Source organism: Panicum virgatum, chromosome 4K (assembly GCF_016808335.1).
Source record: "Panicum virgatum strain AP13 chromosome 4K, P.virgatum_v5, whole genome shotgun sequence".
In the NCBI taxonomy this organism is placed as follows: domain Eukaryota; kingdom Viridiplantae; phylum Streptophyta; class Magnoliopsida; order Poales; family Poaceae; genus Panicum; species Panicum virgatum.
Window position 1 is genome coordinate 8,798,189 of NC_053139.1, and position 22,416 is coordinate 8,820,604.

Sequence of the window (22,416 nt, forward strand, 5' to 3'; positions counted from 1 at the left end):
GAGGTGGAAAGCGTTACCACGCTTTTCTCCCTGGCAGACAAGTGTGCCAGGGCCGCTGAGGGCCGCGCATGGCACTCAGCCCCCCAAGACGGAGACGCCAAGGCTGGTGGCTCCGGGGCTACCGCCCAGGGCGGTGGCAAGAAAAAGAAGAACAAGAACCGGAGTCGCGGGGAGCCGCAACCCAGCGGTCCAGTCGTGGCAGCAGCGGCACCAGCTGCAGCGGCAGAAGCTGGGGGCCAGAACGCGCATGGCAAACGCCCGCGCCCGTAAGGTGGCAACGGTGGTTCATGCCCAGTGTATCCCATCGCTCGCCACAGTGCCGCTGACTGCCGCGAGATCCAGAAGCTCGCGAAGCGGGTCAGTGGGCGGCGTGAGCAGTCCTCCAAGGACAGCTCACCCCCTCCTCGCCAGCGGCATGGTAAGGAGAAAGCCTCCGACAGCGAGACCGCTGCCGGGGAGAAGGAGCTGGGGTACCAATCCCCCGCTAAGGAGCTGAAGGGCGTCTACCGCCACGACAACTCTGACTCCGACAACGAGGAGCGCCGCAAGAAGCTGTACGTAATGTACGGCGGAAGCTGGGAGCTTGTCTCCCGGCGGGACGTGAAGACCCTTCGCCGAGAGGTCCTTTCAGTGAAGCCGGGGGTCCCGAAGGCGGCGCCGCACCACAGGTGGATGAACACCACCATCTCTTTCGGGCCATCCGACTGCCCGGAGAACATGGCCGGGGCTGGTGTACTACCTCTAGTCACCGCCCCTGTCATATCCAACGTCAGGCTCTATCACGTGCTGATTGACGGTGGGGCTGGCCTCAACGTCATCAGCTATGCAGCGTTCAAGCAGCTGGAGATCCCGGAGTCCAAGCTGACTCCCTCTCGCCCATTCTCCGGAGTGGGCCCACATCCGGTGTTCCCTCTGGGGAGCATCACCTTGCCGGTCATGTTCGGGACCGAGGAGAACTTCCGCACAGAGAGCATCTAGTTCGATGTTGCGGAGGTGAACCTCCCGTTCAATGCCATCATTGGCCGGCCGGCTCTCTACCGCTTCATGGCCATTGCCCATTACGGGTATTTGGTTCTGAAGATGCCTTCCCCTGCCGGTGTCCTCACCGTGCGGGGTGACCGCACCGCTGCCGTCGCTGCAGTTGAGAGACTGCATGCTCTGGAGGCAGAGGTTGCACGTTCCGAGGAGGACCCGTCCACCTCGCAACCCAGGGCGCCTGCAAAGGCACCTGAGGTTCAGTCGTCTGATCCGGACAATGTTCTTGTGAAGACGGTGCAGATCGGAGCAGACTCCTCCAGGACCACCCGTATCGCGGGGAACCTGGAGGAGAAATAGGAAGACACGCTCATCACTTTCCTCCGGGCAAATGTAGACGTGTTCGCCTGGGAACCGTCACAGATGCCCGGGATCCCCAGGGAAGTGATCGAGCACAATCTGAGGATCTACCCCGACGCCACGCCGGTGCACCAGAAGCCTCGGAAGCAGTCCGTGGAGCGGCAGAACTTCATCCGTGAAGAAGTCCGCAAGCTGCTACACGCTGGCTTCATCGAGGAAGTCCACCACCCCGAGTGGTTGGCCAACCCGGTCGTCGTCCCAAAGGCCAACGGGAAGCTTCGGATGTGCATCGACTACACCAGCCTCAACAAGGCATGTCCTAGAGACCCCTATGCTCTTCCACGTATCGATCAAATCGTGGATTCCACCTCTGGGTGCGACCTTTTATCTTTCCTAGATGCATACTCTGGTTTTCACCAGATTCAGATGTCTAGAGAGGATAGGAAGCATACAACTTTTGTAACAGTGGATGAGCTTTATTGCTATATTGTCATGCCATATGGTCTGAGGAATGCCTTACCCACGTTTGTACGAGCTATGAACAAAACCTTCTGTAATCTAATTAGAGATATTGTTGAGGTGTATGTTGATGACATTGTGGTCAAGACTAAGGTAGGGTCAACACTAGTGGAGGACCTGTCCCTCGTCTTCGACCGACTACGCGCCACGCGCATGAAGCTGAATCCCGAGAAATGCATCTTCGGCGTCTCAGCAGGGAAGCTGCTGGGTTTCCTGGTCTCACATCGAGGCATCGAGGCAAACCCAGCCAAGATCAAGGCGATCGAGGAGATGAGGTCTCCTGGCCGCATCAAGGATGTCCAGAAGCTTACTGGATCTCTCGCCGCTCTTAGCCGCTTCATATCGAGGCTGGCTGAGAGGGCCCTCCCCTTCTTCAAGCTATTGAGGAGGTCCGGTCCATTCTCTTGGACCGAAGAGGCTGAACAAGCCTTCCAGGAACTGAAACAACACCTCATCTCGCTACTAGTATTGGTGGCTCCAGAGCCAGGGAGACGTTGTTTCTGTACCTTGCTGCGTCTGCAGAGGCAGTCGGCATGGTGCTGGTCGCCGAGAGGACGGAGCAAGCTCGCCAGGGGGACACCAGGGTCTCCCCGGCCAAGGATGGTGAGCCGGACCCCGGACATGGTGGTCCGGCGGCCACTCCTCTGTCTGAAGGACCGGACCTCGGACAAGGGGGTCCGGAGGAGCCTCGTTCCAGTGGGAACCCAGAACCGTCGGGGGCCCAAGGACCTGACGTGGCGGACAAGGGCGAGCCGGACCCGGTTGCCAGGGTCCGGACCATCCAGAAGCCAGTCTACTACGTCAGCGAAGTCCTCCACGAGACAAAGGCCAGGTATCTTGAGACACATAAGCTTATCTATGCTATACTTATTGCGTCCAAGAAACTGCGCCACTACTTTCAGGCACACCGAGTTGTCGTAGTGACCTCTTACCCGCTAAGAGCGATCCTGCACAACTCCAACGCCACGGGCAACATCGCCAAGTGGGCAGCAGAGTTGGCTGAGTTCCAGCTGGATTTCCAGCCTCGCCATGCAGTCAAGAGCCAAGTCCTGGCTGACTTCATAGCGGAATAGACTCCTTCCCCAAGCAATTCTGGGGGTCCGGACTTCAACGCCGGACCCCCGGAGCCGGAAGTCAGGACACCAGTCTTCACCGAGCCCCACTGGACACTCTTCTTCGACGGGTCCGTCTGTAAGAATTGGGCTGGAGCTGGTGTGGTCCTCATCGGCCCAAACGGAGATCAGCTGAAGTACATGGTGCACCTTGAGTTCAAGGCCACCAACAACATGGCGGAGTACGAAGCTCTGATCTTTGGCCTGACACAAGCCCTGTCTCTGGGGGTCCGGCAGCTTCTGGTGAAGGGGGACTCTCAGCTAATCATCAAACAGGTCCGAGGGGATTGCAGCTGCAACAATCCCCAGCTCGCGGCATACCTCATCCACGTGAGGAAGCTCGAGAAGGACTTTGACGCCTTGGAACTGCAACATGTTCCCCGCGAACTCAACTCAGCAGCAGATGATCTCTCCGCGAGAGCATCTACCTGGGCATCCATGCCCGAGGGCATCTTCGAAAGACGGTTGCTGAGACCTACCGCCCAGCCTACCGAACTGGGTGAAAGGGATCAAGCTAGCACCTCGAAGCTAGCGGTCCAGGGCGGCATTCCACCTGTGGTGCTCGGCATGGGTTGTAAGCTCTGTTGAGGATCCTGGAGACCTCATAGAGCCATTCCCACCTGCTCAGGGAGCTCCCGATGCATGGATCTCCGAGATCCGGGACTACCTGAAAGACAATATCCTCTCTGATGACGATGTGTCCGCTGAGCGCATAGTACGATTGGCTAAACGCTACGCGGTGGTAGAAGGGGATCTCTACCGCCGTGGCGCCAATGATATCCTCATGCGGTGCATTTCCTAGGGAGAGGGCCGCGAGTTGCTCGCGGAGATCCATCGAGGCGAGTGTGGAAATCATTCCTCATCTCGCACGCTTGTTGGCAAGGCCTTTCGGCATTGCTTCTACTGGCCGACAGCACTCCAGGATGCGGCTGAGCTGGTAAAGTCCTGCAAAGCATGCAAATTCCATGCAAAGCAAATACACACACCGGCTCAAGCTCTGCAAATGATCCCGCCCTCATGGCCATTCGCCATATGGGGCGTGTATATCCTGGGGCCGTTCCCCCGGGCCGTCGGCGGGTACCGGTTCCTCTACGTCGCTATCGACAAGTTCACAAAATGGCCGGAGGTTACCCCTGTGGTGAACATCACCAAGAAATCAGCAGTTGCATTCCTCAAGTCCATTGTGTGCAGATTTGGCGTCCCAAACCGCATCATCGCGGACAACGGGACCCAATTTAAAAGCAGACTCTTCCAAGAGTACTGCGAGGACATCGGCATCCAGCTATGCTTCGCGTCCGTGGCACATCCCCGCAGCAATGGACAGGTCGAAAGAGCGAATGCAGAGATCCTCAGGGGACTCAAGACCCGCACCTACAACTGCTTGAAGAAGCATAGTGCCAAATGGGTTGATGAGCTTCCGTGCGTACTACGGGGCAACCGGACCACACCCAGCCGAGCCACCGGGGAGACTCCATTCTTCCTGGTCTATGGGGCCGAAGCATGCCTTCCCCCGGAAATTAACCTGGGCTCACCACGGGTCCAAGCTTTTGACGAATCCATGCAGGAACAGCTGCGGCATGATGATGTGGACTTCTTTGATGAACGAAGGTGGCGAGCAGCAATCCGAAATGCATGCTACAACCAGGCGCTCAGACGCTATCATCAACGGTTCGTGCACAGTAGGGAGCTCCGGGCTGGCGACCTCGTCCTCAGGCGGATCCTGAACCGAGCAGGGCTCCACAAATTCTCCCCCAGCTGGGAGGGGCCCTTCAAGGTTACAGAAGTATGCCGGCCCGGATGCGTTCGCCTTGCCACAGAAGAAGGGGTGTCGCTGCCCAACCCATGGAACATAGAGCATCTGCGTAAGTTTTACACTTTGGCAGAGCAGGGAACTGAATTTTTTCTTTGTAATAAGATAGAATTAGCATGCAGCGCACCTTGGAGGTTCCTCTCAGTCGTTGGGGGCGAAGGCGCCCTGTACGTGCCTATACAGCATCATCCAGCATCACCTCGGGAGCTCGCAGGGCCCTCCTCAGCACAAGATCTGTCTCATGCTCAGATAGCATGAGAACAACTTCTTTGGCTTTGAATGGGAGTGGCCCTACCGTTGCCAGCTGCCGTCGGAAGCCAGCCCGATGGCCACTCATAGTGAGCTGAAGCCAGCTTATCACCCTGGTGCAGCGGAAGGACGGGTGCTCGTTTGGACTAGCACGGAGCGTGGAGAAGGGCAGTCGTTTGCCGGCTCCACCTTGGTGCTGGCACAGGGCCCCCGCGCCCTACGGTGGAGGTCGACGCCTGTCTGCAGCAGCTCCAAGGGAGGCTCGAGCCAGGCGAGGGAGAAGGCGACAGACATCCTTCCCGAGCCACAGCCGTCGGCTCCAGGCTCCATTTTTAGAGGAAACCTTGAGCCGACGCCGTGCCGCCGCAGGGGACCCCTGGTGGTTGCTTGAGAGAAAACCTTGAGCCGACGCCGTGCCGCCGCATTTTGAGAGAAAACCTTGAGCCGGTGCATCCGCCGTCGCCGCGTCGGGTGCAGCTGCGCCTGGCACTGGCGCATCTGCCGTCGCCGCGTCAGGCATTGCTGCGCCTGACACTGGTGCACCCGCTGTCGCCACATCGGGCATTGCTTCGCCTGATGCTGGCGCACCCGCCGTCGCCGCGTCGCGTGCCATCGGGTTAGCGGAAGCTGCTGTACCCGAGCTCCCTGCACCCGCCGTCGCTCCCGCCGTAGCCGCCGAGACCCCGGTCGCCTGGACCCCTGCTGACGAGCCAGCGGCGGTGGAAGAACTGCTTGGGCGAGAGGCCCTGGCAAACAAAGAGAAGAAGCCTTCAGTAAAAAGCGGAGCACCAAGAATAAGGGTAAGAACACTTACCCTGAAGCGCCGGGTCTCCAGCGCCCACGGAGGCTCGGCGACTGCTTCTGCTGCTGCTGCTGCTCCTGTGGCGGCGGCGGAGGCGCAACTTGTGGCTGCTGCTGCTCCCGAGGCGGCGGCGGAGGCGCACCACGCTACTGCCGCTGCTGCTGCTGCGGCTCCCGTGGCGGCGGCGGAGGCGCAACCCGTGGCTGCTGCTGCTGCTGCCGGGGGAGGCATCTCTTGGCGGTGGTGGTGGCGGCGCGGCTGCTCCGGGGGTCCCGCGAGGTCTGGGGGTCCGGGAACTACCCTAGCCCGTGTCCTTGGCGGTCCTCTGACGCTTCGCGGCGGGCTCCGTGATTGGGGTCCCGTCGCCCCGGTGCTACCTGCGCCGGCCTGCTTCCCCCGACGACGTGCCGGAGCTGCTCCGGGCTGGCTGGGGCCGCTCGTGGCGGCGCTACCAGCCACGGCCTGCTTGCCCTTCGCAGTAGGGCCGGACCCCGCGGCGCTCGGCACGGCTTGCTCCTCAGACACACCAGGGATCCGGATCCCGCGGTCCGGGTCGCCTCCAGTCTGGCGCGGTGCCAGCCCACCGTCGTCGGCGGTTGGCAGGGTGGCCAGCACCGCGGTCCTCAGGCGTGAATCCTCGCAGAGGGGGACGACGCCCTGTGGAAGGATCAGGTGCTCTGGGATGAAGACTTCCCCGGTCACCGCCCTCACCAGGACCTCCAGGGCTTCCTGGGTCAGATCGCTCCCCTCTCTGTGGTGGGTCCTGCTGCAGTCGTTGGAGCCGGTGAAACTCCAAGCAGGACACGGCCGCTGCTTCAGGGGGGCGATCTGGCACTTCAGGAAATCCCCGAGCACGTGCAGCGAGGTGAGGCCGCCCTCCGCCAGCGACCTGATCTTGCTCAGCACCGGGTCGAACGCCGGCGGCAGGGACGGCTTTGCTCGCCAGGACTGGCGGTCGGTGGTGGGTCCCTCGGTCGGCAAGGCGAGGCGCTCGTTGACTTCGGTGGTGGCGATCACCCATTCCTTGCGCCATTCTTCCCACTTTCCGCTGGTGAGGCCGGGAATGTAGGGCGTCGGCAGGTCGCTCCGCGTCTGGAAATAGTACGCCCCTACCTCATCCTTCCCCTTTCCGGACTTCACCAGGACGAAGAAGTGGCGGAAGAGGATGACGCAGGGACGCACCCCCACGAACATCTCGCATAGATGGACGAAGATGGACGTCAGGAGGAGGGAGTGGGGCGTGAGGTGTTGGAGTTGGAGGCCGAAGTCTTCCAGCAGCAACAGCAGGAACGAAGAGACCGGCAGCCCCACGCCGGTGGAAATGTGCGAGATGAATAGCACAAATTCCCCGGCGCGGAGGTTGCTGAGGGGAACCGAGCCTGCTCGGATCCCCCAGGCAGTCTCCTGTGGACTCCACCCTAGCAGGAGGCGCACCGTGTTCAGCTCCTCCTCGGTCTGGAAACGACTGGGGCGAGCGAGAGACGCCATCACGCTGTGGAGGTGTGGAGCAATCTACGCAGGAGAGCAAGGGGAGAGGAGGCTCGAAGGCAAAGTGGCGCAAAGGTTGGAAAGAAGAAGGCGAATCCGGAAAAGTAACCGCGGTGTGCGGTTCATCCCTTTATGAAGCCTGGCCCAACCGGCGCGCCCCGGAACCGTCGCTGGAACCCAAGCGACGCTCGCGCCTGGTGTTAACCGCCCAATCCATGACAAGGGGGCCCAGGCCCGCCTGTCAGGGAGGGCGGGTAACCACAAAGGTGTGAAAAGGTGGGATCTGAACCGTCGCCCGCGCGCGAAGCGAGGCGGAAGCTGAGCTGACGTGCGTGCATTAAGCGCTGGCATGACCAAGCTTTTCGGGACTGCGCTGGTGGTAAATACCCCGTTTACTCCGGCCGCACAATGCCGAGCGTCGCTCGCATGACTAGATCTACCACTGTGCGTGGGGGCCACAAGTCAGTAAGCCGTTGCGATGTGATGAGGCAGCAAAAAACCCGATGGATGGTCAAAGCTGGGCAAGACTCCTGCAGTAAGAGGCTTCAAGTTATGCAGAACCAAATCACAGTAGTGGCCCCACCTGCGGGTTCGTCACCTCTCCCGAGGTGGGCCCGGGGGCCACTGTCGGTACCCTGTAGCAGGGATACCCGCTTCTACTGCAGCAAGCCAGGACTCCTGTAGTCATCTATGACTGCGCCTTAAGGGGCGGAGCGGCGTTGCCCCACGGGTCAGGCTCCTACCTCACCGGGCCAACGGCCCCGGACCCGCTCCCCGCCCCGGGATGGGTCCGGTGACGCCACGTATCCCTGAGGAGGGGAAGCTCCGAGACAACAGCCGAGGGCCCGGACCCCCCATAGGGGTCCGGGACCCCCTGCATCTGTCCGGACCTCCCGCGCGCATAGAGCCAGCATACCGCCGGGGGGGGATCCGGAGGGTCCACGTGTCCCGCAGACGCGGGCGCGGGTCTTCCGCAGGAAGACTCGCCCACCTACTGCATTTAATGCGGGTGGTTGAGGCGTGCACTGCCGCCGCGGCACGCGGGGCAGCCTTTGTCAGGTCTCACTGTAGACCGCGTATTACCGAGGTACACAGTGCAGCCGCCTACGCCGCTTCCGCGCAGAGCCTGTCTGCCGCATTAAATGGATACGACGGCACGGCACTTTTTCATCATGCCGCCTACGCCGCAAGCTACACGGCCCGTTCAGCTACGCTGCGGGCGACGCCGCAAGCTACGCCTAGTGCCGTTTCGACAAGACAGCGCATGGGCATGCTGAACGGAGGATTCCCAGGAGCAGGCAAGGAAATCCAGGAATAAGATCTCCTTCGCCTGCAGCGCCATAATGTATGAGCAGTATGTTATTTTATACTACATCATTGGGCCCACCTGTCGGGGACCCAACAGCCATGTACGCGCCTCCCTTGAGATATAAAAGGGAGGCGCTCGCTGAGGCTCAGGAGGAGAAAAAAGGACACAAGCTCACTCAGTCTCAAGCAATACAGCACACAGTGGACGTAGGGTATTACGCTCCGGCGGCCCGAACCACTCTAAACCTGGTGTGTTCATCGTGTTCTTTGAGCGAGATCGAACTAGTCCTAGCTAACCCCCCGAGTACTCACCCTCTGGGCTTAGGCGGGTGCATTCCGCCACCCGGCTGTGGTTTGCCACACCACGACAGAGCCATTGATGTGCTCCGGGCGCATTGGGTGCTCCCGTGCACCCGATCGATTTGCATCCATCCGTCGGATGCAACATGCACACATCATATGCGTAGTTATTTATTTTTCATTTAGCTCCTGTATTTTTCTCAATTTTTCTCAAATCAACCCGCCGTGTGTACATCTGGTGGATCTGGTGCATCCTCGTTGCACCCACGTAGAGGAAATTATTTTATCTTTACTTTTTTTTATAGAACTAGGTTCGTGCCCGTGCGTTGCAACAAGCAAAACAAATAGCGAACTCAACCAATCATATTATGCAAAAGAGCTTACATATTAGTCTTAATCAATCTAAGTGACATATAAATGCATGCTTTTATAATTTCCATAGTTACCATATTTATTAGGTAAGAAGGTAAGCATGAATGAATACATGGACTCAACCATAGTAGTCTCAATCTATTAGAATTTTCTACCCTACAAATAGGATACTGTACACATCATATATCCAAAACCAAGAGTGCCCATCATAAGGGGCAGGGCGTGCAGCCCAGATCCAAGAGCAGGCAGAACGGATCCTGCCGGTGGAATCTCGAGGTTGAGATGGTTTGGACATGTCCAACGAAGGCCTCTTGAGGCGCCGGTGCGTAATGGGATTCTTGAGCGGGTCGATAATGTAAAGAGGGGTAGAGATAGACCTAAACTGACGTGGGATGAGTCGGTTAAGAGAGACCTTAAGGATTGGAATATCTCTAAAGAGATAGCTTTGGATATGAGCACTTGGAGACTAGCTATCAATGTGGCTGAACCTTGAACTTATTTCTTTCGGGTTTCATCTCTAGCCTACCCCAACTTGCTTGGGAAAAAAAGCTATATTGTTGTTGTAAAGTCACAATATGAACAAGATCTGAACCTGACTATATCAATTGACTAAACCTAAATTCTCCAGCAAGTATCTGTTTTGCATAGCTCATTGATGAACACAGGTTGAATCAGAAAGTATCTTTAAGAAAAGTTACCTCTGTCATGAAACCATTCTTGCAATATCACGGGTGTTTTACTGTGATGAAAATACTACTGTTACAATACCAAATTAGCACTCTATATTTATCACAGTTCTGTAGGGTCTATAGTCAAATATTCAACTCCTAACGAACAATTGATCCATAGCAGATACAAATTACAGAGCATAGAAATTGTCATGGGTCAACTGACAGGCAAACCAAAAACATTGCCTGCATAGTGCATACCCACTAAGTTCCCGCATTTCATCACTTCCACTCTAGAAGTCAGTAGCTCTACATCTAGCTAGACATCCCCAAGCCTGCACGATTAACAGCCAGTACTATAGATGATGCACAGAGGTGTTTCTTCAGTAACAAGCTGCAAGTAGATACATTTAGCGCAAGCTATACAGAAAGAGTGACTGATTTGAAGTGCAGGGTTGCCCTCGAAATCATCCAACGTCCAGAGCTTCTCGGTCAGTGGCTCTAGGAGCTGCACGCCCACCACAAAGGCAAAGTTGCCAAGCACCCCAGCATCAGGCTCAAATGTCAGCCAATACCTTATCAAGAACCCACGCCGATTGACATACCTTGAACTGCGGCGTGCGGAAGTTGACGGCGACGCTTGTGGACTCCGACCTTGCGCACCCGAAGCCGCCAACTGCCCGCAGCCGGCGGCGAGGTGAGGGAGCTGCGTGGCGGCGGTGGCACGGCAGGTGGGGCGACGAGGAGGCCGGCCGCGAGGGAGGAGGGGACGACGAGATGCTCCATCAGTGAATCTATAGGGCTGCTACGATTTGGTCGAAGGAGAGGCCAGCCCGATCCGCCCTGAGAATCACCTCACGCGGGTGGACGGGAACCCCCTCGCGACGGAGGGTGGCGATGGATGGGTTGATGGCAGCAAGTGCTCCTTGCTCGAGCTGGTGGCGTGCCCATCTCCTGCAAGCTGTCGCCGGCACCGCGCGACCCGCCTCCTCGCGCGGGCGGATAGCGGTACCTCACTGCGGAGGGCGGCGGCGGCGGCGGACGGCCAACCTCGCGTTCTCGGCGGCAGATGAGGGAGGGTGCCGAGCACGCGGTTGGTGCGCGGCTGCACGTCGATCCGCGTGCGCCTCGCGAATGAGGGAGGAGAGGATGGAGAGAATCTGCGCAGGAGACGGAGAGTTGTGGGAGGGCGGCGGTATCCTAGATCGGAGCTCTGAAGGATGAGGGGGCTCGGCCCCCACAACTCAGGTAGGTTCCCGGCACGGAGGAGGGTTGGAGGAGAGGCCGCCGCGGGTAGCCACCGCGCCTGCCATTCCGCCCGCCGGCGCGAGGGCACGATGCGTCGATGGTGCAGCGGAGAGCCGGTGATCCGCACTTGTTAGGGAGGCCGGAGTCGGATGCGGCGAGGATGGCGGCGAGCGGCGTGCGCTGGGCGTGGGCGAGGACGCGATGGGCAAGCGGAGGTGAGGGTGAGCGCTGAGCGGAGGCGAGGGCGAGGGATGCGGCGGCGTGAGGGGAAGGGCGGGCGCGGGGTTGGCGATTGTGATGGATTGGTTGAGGTCTGATGATCGAACGGAGACGCTGGTCGCACGGGCGATCTGCAGCCGTCGGAGGCTTAACCAAGAGGGGACCACGGGGTGGCAGCCGAGATGTACACTAAAAAAAATATCACACTTAGCCTCTTTTTAGTAGTAGAGATAGAAAATTACAGTACAAATTTATTTCCATCAGATTGCTAGGCATGAAGGTAGCAGAGTCATCCATCTCATTTTCTAGAGACGGAGCCACCACTAGGGCGAGCTAGAGTGGCCGCCCTAGGTCCATCTGGGCAAGTTCCAGAGCATATCCCGTGTTCTCAACTCCGGCAAGGGGCTCGTGGCGCCCTCCTGGATGTGAGGACGACGGTCGATAGCGAGATTCAGATTGGGGCATTGGGGGAGAGAACTTCGTGACCTCGTGGGCTGTCCGGCCGAGTGAGCTGCGGCCTCTTCAGCGGTTCAGCCCAACCCAACGCCGCTTCTTCTTGCAGCTAGCCGCTGCCCACTTCGGCAGTTTGCCATCCGGCCCCGCCCGCAGCCCCCGCAGCCCCGCCTCGGCACCTCTTGCTTAAAATATGCATGATGCTGTTGTTAGCCAAAATTTTATCGTAGAGCTCCACTCTAGGTCATTTCCTGAGCTGGCTTGGCCACTGTCGTTTTCAATTGGCAGGTCAGAATTTGGTGGCCGTTTTAGGTCGCTGTAGTAGAGTACTATCCACCACGTATGTTTTATGATATGTCACAAATCAAAGTACTATAACAGTAGCCACTCTATATAAGAGTGTCGTTTACGAAGAAATAATGAATCATCTTGCAGTCATGTACCGTACAGAATCTTCATTTTTCATATTAGAAGATCAGGGTCATGCACGTATGATATTATTATTTACTAAAAGGAACTATAACTAATCAAAGTCTATAAACTTTCAGACATATAGATGTGAAATACAAATATCAGCATCTGCCCCATGGTACATTTACATATCTAGAAAAGAAAAATGGTGCATGATTACGCTGACATTTTGGGTGACATAAAAGATCCGGAGCATGCTTAAGAGAGTATGCCTCAAAATATCATTATATATTCTTCTTCCCAGTGAAAAGTACTTGACATTATTAACTTTTTGTCAGGGCACCCTTAGTGACAGAGGCTTGTTTTGCGACATCCATTGGGTAACGATGGATGCAGTTTGCCCATGCAGAGTCAGCACTACGAGCTGGTAGAATGCACTTCCACACAGCGCTGTTGCACTTGTATCCAGAACCAAACCCAATCATCCAAACTCGATCCCCCTTCCGCATCTGCTGCTTGGCCTCACAATACGCCATCTCATACCACAGCGAGCTGCTCGATGTGTTTCCAAATCGATGCAGTGTCATCCTCGATGGCTCAACCTGCTCGTCGGACAGATTGAGGCTGCGTTGGACTGCATCGATCACGGCTCTCCCACCGGCATGTATGCAGAAATGCTCAACTGCCAAGCCGAAATTAGGAACATACTGCTTTGTTCTTGCACTTTTCTTGATGAACACCTTTTGCACAACGAAGGAGAGAAAAAATGAGAGCTGCTCAGAGATTGGGAGCAAAACTGGCGCAGTTGTGGTGATGTTGGCTCTGAGTGCCTCGCCGGCGACTGCCACAAGGTCCTTCGACAAGTTAAGTCCTAGGAGACCCTCGTCGTCTTCCTCCTGGAAAACACAATGGTATGCACTATCCTGGGCAGCTGTGGATTCTCTCACAATGTGCGTAAGCTCAAATCGAGCATTGTCCCTTGAGGTCGAGAGTAGCGCGGCAACGCCTCCCATCCGGAACAACACGTTGGTCAGCTGCATCGATCGCTTCTTCCCTGCATAGAAGTTGCCAGTCATGAGCTCCGTGGATACCACCAGCGCATGTGCACCGTAGGGCATGGTCTGCAAGAGGTTTCTTGCTAGACCAACTGCGATCAATCCTGCACTGCACCCCATCCCAGATAGCTGCATATTGTGGATATCACTACGAAGCTTGTATCTGTTTGCGATCATGTCGGTCATGGATGGTACCATTGTGCTGCTGCTGCAATTGGCAATCAGTATGTCGATATTGTTAGGCATGACGGGTGTCTTGGCAAACAGATCATCAATGACTGCGAAGATGATCATCTCTGCCTCCTCACGAGCTAACCTTAATCTATGAGCCTGGGGGAGAAAATTATTTACAGATGGGAGGCTAGTCTCATTGCCAAGGCCAGAGCGTCTAAAAACCTTTGTTAGGAAGGAAATGGTATCATCATCAAAGAAAAAGCTGAAGCGATGAGTCTCAGCCCAGGAGGCTGGGTCGACGTGGAAGTTCGAGCTAGGCCCAAAGCAAGCATAGTCAACAAGGTATACAGTGCTTGGACGTTGGATAAGATACTTGATGGTTACTACGGTTATGATCAGTAAGAAAGCCCAAAGTTGGTAGATGGGTGGGGTGGTAGTGGACCAGCTGGTGAGTAGCCAGTATTGGCAAATCTGTGTGACCTTGAGGATCATGGCAGTTGTGATTATCATGGTGGCAGCAAAGACGATGCAATTGTTCACAAGCTGGTTGAGATAGCATGCGACCTTGTATTGTTCAAGCTCACTATATTTGCGAATGAAGTATGGAAGACAGGCCGGGGTGGGGGGTCTTTAAAGCTGCCGCTAGATAGTACACATTCCTACCATGCAAAAAACATGATCCGATCAAAAGAAATTTCCATAATACCATATATATGATGGTGGTTCTTCCTTCACTACAAGGCTGCAAACATTTCCCCACAACTTATTTTGCAAGTGTTTTAAATCTTTTGTTTATTTTGATAATGACTAGCTACTATTTGTCGGTAATAAGTTTACTAGTAGTTACATTGTTGATGATTTGATAAAACTATTAGGGAATATGAAAATTATACTAGAACTGTTGGCCACTCGACAGAAAAAAGGCACTACAACTTTTGGCAACTCATACAAAACTGTCAGGAATCTTGTGGTGCTTCTAATTTTTGTAGTTTTTTTGTTAGCAAACAGTTTGGCAAGCTGTCAGTGTTGTTAGTTGGAACAGTTCTAATATTTTGAAACTGGAATGACGAGTGCATTTCAGTGTTGTTAGTTGGAAGTGGAACACTTTGGCCCAATCAGCGCGAAGATAACAATTGTTGCTGTGCGTCAAATAAAGGCTGCGCTTGTTTTCCTTGATACTACTACAAAACATATCGCCACAGTTCGTCATCCTTTGCCAATAAGAATCCTTCGATTTCATAAAAAAAAAGAATCCTTCAAATATAAGAGTTGCTTCTTACTCATTCTCCCCGTGTTTGGATTTTCCAGGGCGAAACGTTAATAGTTATATAAGAGTTGAAATTTGGCATTTGAACAAATGATGCAAGTTTATTTTATATCTGAAAGGACTAGGCCTATGTCACTACTAGGAAACAGAGGAGACTCTCATGGGGATAGCTATTAATAACCAAGTGACCAATTTAAGACTTCCCTTTGCACAGCTATAAGCTCTTCATGCGCTTGCACATGTGACCTGCATTTTCTTGAACGCATATCGAATGCATTGTTCTGAGCTTCCGATCGATGTGCCATTCATTGTAGCCTATAGCCCATGAACGAATCTAGAAATGAAGGGAGCAGTTCAGTGTTGTTAGTTGGAACACTTTGGTCCCATCAGCGAAAAAAAAACATGGTCACTATACAAGACTCATCCAACGGGTCGCCTCATCTGTTCGTTATACAAAACATTTTCCATACTATTCGTAGAGGTGTTTGTCCCTTGTTTGAAACCATATATACTGTCTTTTTCTCAATACCTTGCTGTCTTGACACCGCACAGGATTGAATCGAAGTACAGAATATGATATCAAGTGGACTACAGGGCATTAGGTGCCAATGCCAATGCAAATTACTCTCATTTATTGTATGAAATGCCATAATTAAATATTTGAGGTGATTTGGGCGTCTGACAGCTGGGAAGATGCATGTGATTGTAATGGTTTATCCCTAGTACATAGATCTTCTTTTATCCTGGTTAATAAGAGGTTTTAGTCCCGGTTCCTTGACCGAGACTACGGATCCGGAACTAAGGTTGTGTTTGATTGGGCTTGGGTTTTTCAACCTGCTTTTGTTAAAGCCAACCAAATGGTCCAAAAGCTATAGAAGATTTTACCTTAAACAACTTTTCCTGCATTACAAATCTGGTTCCCCTACTTGTTATCAAAGAAATGACCCACCTGCTACTTGTTATGAAAGAAAACTAACTTTCTCTCATCTCGTCGCGGCCTCTTCTTCCCCGGCGTGAGTGTAGCTCCGCTGCAGGAGCGGACGCGCGGTCCCAACCCGGTGCAGGAAGCTTTGCCTGCCACCATGGGGAAGTTGAGGGACCGAAACTGGCGACCAGAGGGGGGTGAATGGGAGCCGATCAAAATTTCTTTCGAAATCTGAAACGTCAGCCTATGTCCCAAAATCACCGCAAGCCCTCGAATCTAGATCAGCGAGAATAACTATGGACAAGCTATCTCGAAGCAGAAGACCCAGGTCGTAGCGCGGAAGCAAAGCGAGTCGAAATGCAGAACTGGACTGCAGAGACCGGTCAGACCGGTTGCACAGACCGGTCAGACTGGTCGGGCTGGGAATTCAAATTCCAGACCGGTCAGACCGGTTACTCAGACCGGTCAGACCGGTCGCTCCCAGACAGCCCGCCAACAAAGCTCCAAATGTCAAATCTCGAGCAAACGAAGTCCAAATCCAACGAAACTTGAAGGAAAGCTTCGTAACTACCCCGTGAACATATCGCCAAAAGATCTCACCCAAAAGATTCACGGATCGAGAGAAATCGAGGAAAGATCAAAGAGGATTGGGGTTTTCTCAAGAACACAAAATCGCCAATTCGTGAGAACTCATGATTCCAGGGGGTTTGGCACTAGGCTATATGCATAGGAATCGTTCCAAAGAGTTCATCAAACCACGAAATCAAGGGTTGTTCTCCTCCAAACAAAGAACACACTAAAAGAGGAGAATTGAACCCAAAACGCAAGAGAGAAGGGGAGGACGAGATGCTCAGCATACACAAGTGAATTGCAAACAAATTTCATCCATTAATTCTCAGAGGAATTCATCTATACAACAGCTAGAGCCATCCGCCCATCATCCACCCACTAGATTGAAGAGAATAGCTATAATCTAAACTCTCTTTGCGTTGGAGTCCTTGGCCCTAACCTAGAGCAGGGGCAGGGAGAAGGAAAAACACAGAGAAAACAAAAGACTCAAGAGACTCAACCAGCCACGGGCTGGTGGGGGGTATTTATACCCGGCTGCTGCGGCCAGACCGGTCAGACCGGTCCAGGGGACCGGTCAGACTGGTCGGGTCAGCAGCACCCTGCTGTACAGCCTCGATCGACGGCGGAGCTTCTTTCTTCGACTCGAAGTCTTTGCTGTGATGCCGCCACGTTGACGAAGATCCGGTCCACGGTTTTGGAGGGTCCGTGAAACCCGGGTAGGTGGCCGGTTTTGAGAAAATCGCCAAAACCTCACGCGCGGGAAGATTCCCGCCTCCACGCCGTGGCCCCAGACGCCGTTCCCGCCTCGGCCTTTTGACGGCCCTAGACGCCGCCCGACGCCCGTCGCCTCCGTCAGTCCCGAGATCGACGCCCGTGCCTCCACGACTTGGCGTCTTCAACCGCCGTCCGCCTCCTTGGTTTTGTGGCGCAAACCAAGAAACCCGCCTTCCGTTGCCGCTTGCGCCCTCGATCCAGGAGTGGACGCCACAGCTGCCACCCGGTCCGAGCTCCGGTCCCGGCTGCCCTTCACCGCCGTCCACCGCACGGTCCATCGGCCACAGCACCTCCACGGCAGCTCCCCTTCGACACTTGACGCCCGTGTACCTGCAATCAAAAGACCAAGCGCACGATCACACCGCACAGTTGACAATTCACTCATCACAGGCAGAGTAGAGTACTCACATTCCTCAATCTCCCCCTTGATGAGTGCATTGTCAACACACCACAAACGAACCAAGAGAAGTGAAACCAGAGAAGAACAAAGAAGCACGAAAGAGAAGAACTCAAGCAAGTGACGAAAAGCTCAGAAAGTCAAGAATAGTCACTTACTCAAGCAAAGATCGATCCCCTAAGACAAGGGCAAGGGCTCGACGCAATCGATCAAAAGCCAAAACATGACTCCTCAAAGACAGAGGTAACGCTCGACGCAGTCATGCAAGAAGCAGAGGGAAAACGAGGAAACCAGGAGCCAAAACCAAAGCAGAAACTCCCCAAGCAAAATTTTTCCCTCTCACAAGTGCAACTCTCCCAAAATGATGCACTCTCAAAGCCCTGTGCACAACAAGTTTTTCAAAAATCAAACAAGTCTCCCCCTTGTTCGATCACTTCTCCCAAAATTCTCCCCCTTGTTGGCACATGCACACATAAAGTCGAAAAAGACCTAAAGCTCCCCCTAAAGCTGAAACTCCCCCTGAACAGATGCTATGCAATGAATGCAATGCAGGAGGTGTAAGTGAAAGCATTCAGGGATACAAGGATATGAGTAACATCTAGTCACAAGCACTTGTGCATCCATAAACAGGACCTGCATCTAGCTCAACAGGGTATATCAAATCAGTCTAGAGCTAGGCAAGTTCAGGTTTAGGAGAAATAAAGACATCACCCATGATCTAGCACTAACAAGTAGGGAATAGAAAGCAGTGCTAATCATACTCATACAAGGTGATCCAAACCAGCCAAAGCATGTTGCACACATTCATTTTTCAACCAAATTTATATCAAGCAGTTCTTAATGCCAGGGGTTGAAAGCTTGTCATGCTTTACTTAGCAACGAGGCCAAGCCTATGCCAAGAGACAATCAGAAGCTTAAGGCACTCGTTTCAGTAATGCACAGCTTTGCTCGGGTTCTCACAAGTGCAAAGTGAGCCGTCCCGAAAGCTCGATTAGTGCGACAAGCAATCCCACCTAGATCTTTTCAATCCATTTCAAGAATAGTTCAAGCAAATTTATCAGATTTAGATCATTTCAAGTACGAATTGCTGAACGAAAAGCCACACTAGCATGAATAAAATAGCAAAGCATATCAACACGCCCTAACATACTAGTAGCCAAGACAGGGTGATCATGTTTTCAGATTTTCAAATCAAAATAGCTTAACTTAGATGATGTCATATACACAATGGAGCAAGCTATACATGATCAAGTTTATCAACTCACACTAGCAGGCACTAGAATATCATAGTAATGTATACAAGAATGCTAGTGCGAGTGAAACAATGCAAAATGCAAACATGTACAATGCATATGCACAATTCAACTACCAAACCTAGAAAACCAAGAGAAGCAAAACAAAGACCTACCAAGCTAACCAAAACAAAAGTCAGCGATCAAAAGGGGTAACAAACCCCAAGCTCCCCTCGCAAGCGAGCAAATGTGTCCTGCTCTAGCGGTTTGGTGAGGATATCTGCGGTTTGCCTCTCTGAAGGGACATGGATCATGTCTATGAGTCCTCTCTCATGATTGTCTCGCAGGAAATGGAATCGGATGTCTATGTGCTTGGTTCTGGAGTGTTGGACAGGGTTCTTTGCAATGCTAATGGCTGACATGTTGTCTACAAAGATGGGAACCCTAACGAAACTCAAGCCATAATCCTGCAAGGTTTGTTTCATCCAAAGTATCTGGGAGCAGCAGCTAGCAGCGGCAACATACTCAGCTTCTGTGGAAGAAAGCGCTACGCTAGCCTGCTTGCGAGAGGACCAAGACACCAAAGATGTACCAAGAAATTGGCAAGTGTCGGATGTTGACTTGCGATCCAACCGACACCCACCGAAATCGGCATCAGAAAAACCCACCAAAACCAGAGAAGAATCCGCAGAATACCAAAGACCAAATTCAAGGGTGAATTTCAGATACCTGAAGATGCGTTTCACCACCTGCCTGTGGGAGGTATACCGCGCGCAGAGGCAGACGCCGAGCTGGATGTCCAGTCGCGTCGCCGTCAGGTACAGGAGAGAGCCGATCATGCTCCTGTACTCCTTCTGGTCCACCGCCTCGCCGTCCAAGTCCTCATCAAGCGCCGTCGAAGTGCTGATCAGAGTCGGCTGAGGAGACAAGTCGCTCATGTCAAACTTCCGCAGCAAGTCCCTGGTGTACTTGGCTTGATGGACGAACGTGCCCTAAGGAGTTTGCTTGATCTGTAGCCCGAGGAAGAACTACAGCTCACCCATCATGCTCATCTCGAACTCCCTGGACATCTGCTCAGAAAACTTGGAGACAAGAGCGTGAGAAGAGCCACCAAAGATAATATCATCCACGTATATCTGAACTAATAGAAAGTCACTGCCAGACCGCATAAGGAACAAAGTTTTATCAACACATCCCATTTTAAAGCCCTGAGCCAGCAAAAAGGTTTTCAATCTATCATACCAAGCTCTAGGTGCCTGTTTCAAACCGTAAAGAGCTTTTTGAAGTTTATAAACACGATTTGGAAACTTGGGATTTTCGAAACCAGGGGGTTACTTCACATAAACTTCTTCTTCGATAAAATCATTCAAGAAGGCAGATTTCACATCCATTTGGAAAAACTTAAAACCCTTGGAAGAAGCAAATGCAAGAAAGGTTCGAATAGTTTCCAAACGAGCAACAGGGGCAAAAGTTTCCTCAAAATCAATACCCTCTTTTTGGCAAAACTCCTGGGCAATAAGACGAGCCTTATTTCGAACAACCAAACCATCCTCACCCTGCTTGTTTTTGAAAACCCACTTCGTTCCGATGGGATTACAAGCAGGTGGAGGCTCGACTAAAACCCAAACTTGGTTTCTTTCAAAATTTTCAAGTTCCTCATGCATGACATTGACCCAATTAGAATCAGAAAGAGCGTGTCCAATATCTTTGGGCTCAAAAGAGGCAACAAACGCTGAATGAGCAAAGCCAGCGATACTTGTTACCTTGGACCTGGTGACTCGCTCGTTGAGATCACCTAGCATCTGTTGAGGTGGATGGCGACGCTGAATGTGTCGCGGTGCTTTCCATGTCAAAGTCGCCTCCTCCTCAACCAAAGCTGGTGCCTCCTCAGGTGCAGCTGGTGAAGCCTGAGTCACCTCCTCGATCAGCCCCCGGGAAGTAGACGTAGTCGGATCGGGGCCGTCGTCATAGTCCGAGCTCGTGGCAGAGACGGCTGGGTCCACAGCACGCGTGGTAGCCTCAGTCTCGCCATCTGCAGCTTCTTCCTCCTCATATTCAAAGATGGAGGTGCCGAGCTCATCATCTCCTCAACTTCAAATACAGAAGAATTGCATGGTGCAGTCTCGTCGAAAGTGACTTCACAAGTCTCTCTGACGATGTTAGTATCAATAATTAGCACACGGTACGCTCTAGAGTGAGAAGCATAACCGAGAAAAACACCGTCAGACGAGCGAGACTCAAATTTATCAAGATTTCCATCTTTCAGCATAAAGCACCGGCAACCGAAAACTCTGAGATGGTCAACACGGGGCTGGCGTCCAAACCGCAACTCATAAGAAGTCCTGTGCATGAAAGCACACAAGAAAATGCGGTTGGACACGTAACATGCGGTGTTAACCGCCTCAGCCCAGTATTTGCGAGGAGTCCTATGGTCATCGAGCATCGTCCTCGCCATCTCAACCAGCGTCCGATTCTTCCGCTCTACAACTCCATTCTGCTGTGGAGTGCAGGGAGAAGAATATTGGTGTTCAAGCCCTTGATCACTGCAAAAGGCGTCAAAACGAGCATTTTTGAATTCTGTGCCATTATCACTGCGAATCGCTCTCATGGCCTGGGGTAGCTCGTTTTTCAACCTCAAGATCAAGTCTCGAACAAACTCGAAAGCCTCATCCTTGGTTCTCATGAAAAAAACCCAAGAATAGCGAGAAAAATCGTCCACGATCACAAGAACGTACCACTTCCCACCAACAGACATCACCCTAGGAGGACCAACTGTGTCCATGTGTAGCAACTCTCCAGGGTGAGCAGTCATCACCTGATTAACAGGTGGATGTGAAGTAGCAATCATCTTACCGTGACGACACGGATGGCAAACAAGGTCCTTTTCAAACTTCAATTTGGGCAATCCTCGGATCAGGCCAAGTGAGCTCAATCTCGACAACAAATCGAAACTCAAATGTCCAAGTCTCCTATGCCACTTCCACAAATCAGAAGAAGGACCAGCCATCAAGCAACGAGAAGGGCCAAGAGGAGTTCTAGAGAAATCAACCAAGAAAACCCGATCGCGAGGTGTAATCCGGCAAACCAAATCTCCTCTGGAATCCAAAACACGCGAGCAACCCTCCTTGAAGCGAACCTCAAACCCCTCATCAAGAAGTTGCGAAACAGAGAGCAAAATAAAGCCAAGATTCGAAACCAAAGCAACTTCTCTCAGGGTAAAGCGATCAGAAACTCGAACAGCGCCAAGTCCATGTACCTTTCCTCTTCCATTATCCCCGAACACAATGTACTCCTTTGAGCGCATCGGGGTGAGGCTGGAGAACCATCTGTCATTTCCGGTCATGTGGCGCGAACAACCGGAGTCCATGATCCACCTGTTCTCCAAGCCTCCGACATGCACATCAGTAGTGAGACAAATGGTGAGTAAATGTCTCAACACTGGGGTTAGCAAAGTGAGAAGCAAACCAGTGTCGAGCCATTTGCTCTACAGAAGGGTTAGCAAAACCAGACAAAGCGTATCCCCCGTCCCGTCTACTGCGTGACTGACGAACACCACCGCGAGGAAAACGTGGAGCCTCAAAACCTCCTCCAAAGCCTCGGTCCCGTGGTCCATAGCCGTACTGAAAACGACCAGGAGCACGGCCGGCAAAGCGACCACCCGCTGGAGCACGGTAACCATCACCGTCTCCCTGACCTCCACCTACACGGCGCGCCCTAGCATCTTGCCT

General features: G+C 53.3%; 1 protein-coding gene and 1 long non-coding RNA gene across 2 annotated transcripts; both read right to left on the reverse strand.

Annotated features, from left to right (window-relative positions):
• Positions 1 to 10,058: 10,058 nt before the first annotated feature.
• On the reverse strand, positions 10,059 to 11,517 carry LOC120704660. Its single transcript, XR_005687634.1, has 2 exons — positions 10,569 to 11,517; positions 10,059 to 10,471 (listed from the first exon to the last, which is right to left on the reverse strand). It is a non-coding gene; the product is annotated as an uncharacterized LOC120704660 (long non-coding RNA).
• A 782-nt stretch (positions 11,518 to 12,299) lies between these two features.
• LOC120704661 (3-ketoacyl-CoA synthase 6-like) lies at positions 12,300 to 14,121 on the reverse strand. Its single transcript, XM_039989138.1, has one exon. It carries the CDS (start codon positions 14,031 to 14,033, stop codon positions 12,618 to 12,620), a length of 1,416 nt encoding a protein of 471 aa, XP_039845072.1. The 5' UTR covers positions 14,034 to 14,121; the 3' UTR covers positions 12,300 to 12,617.
• Positions 14,122 to 22,416: the final 8,295 nt, after the last annotated feature.

What these genes read in the sequence shown, in the direction of transcription:
- LOC120704661 (XM_039989138.1), bottom strand. Translation starts at nt 14,033, where the DNA reads ATGATAATCACAACTGCCATGATCCTCAAGGTCACACAGATTTGCCAA.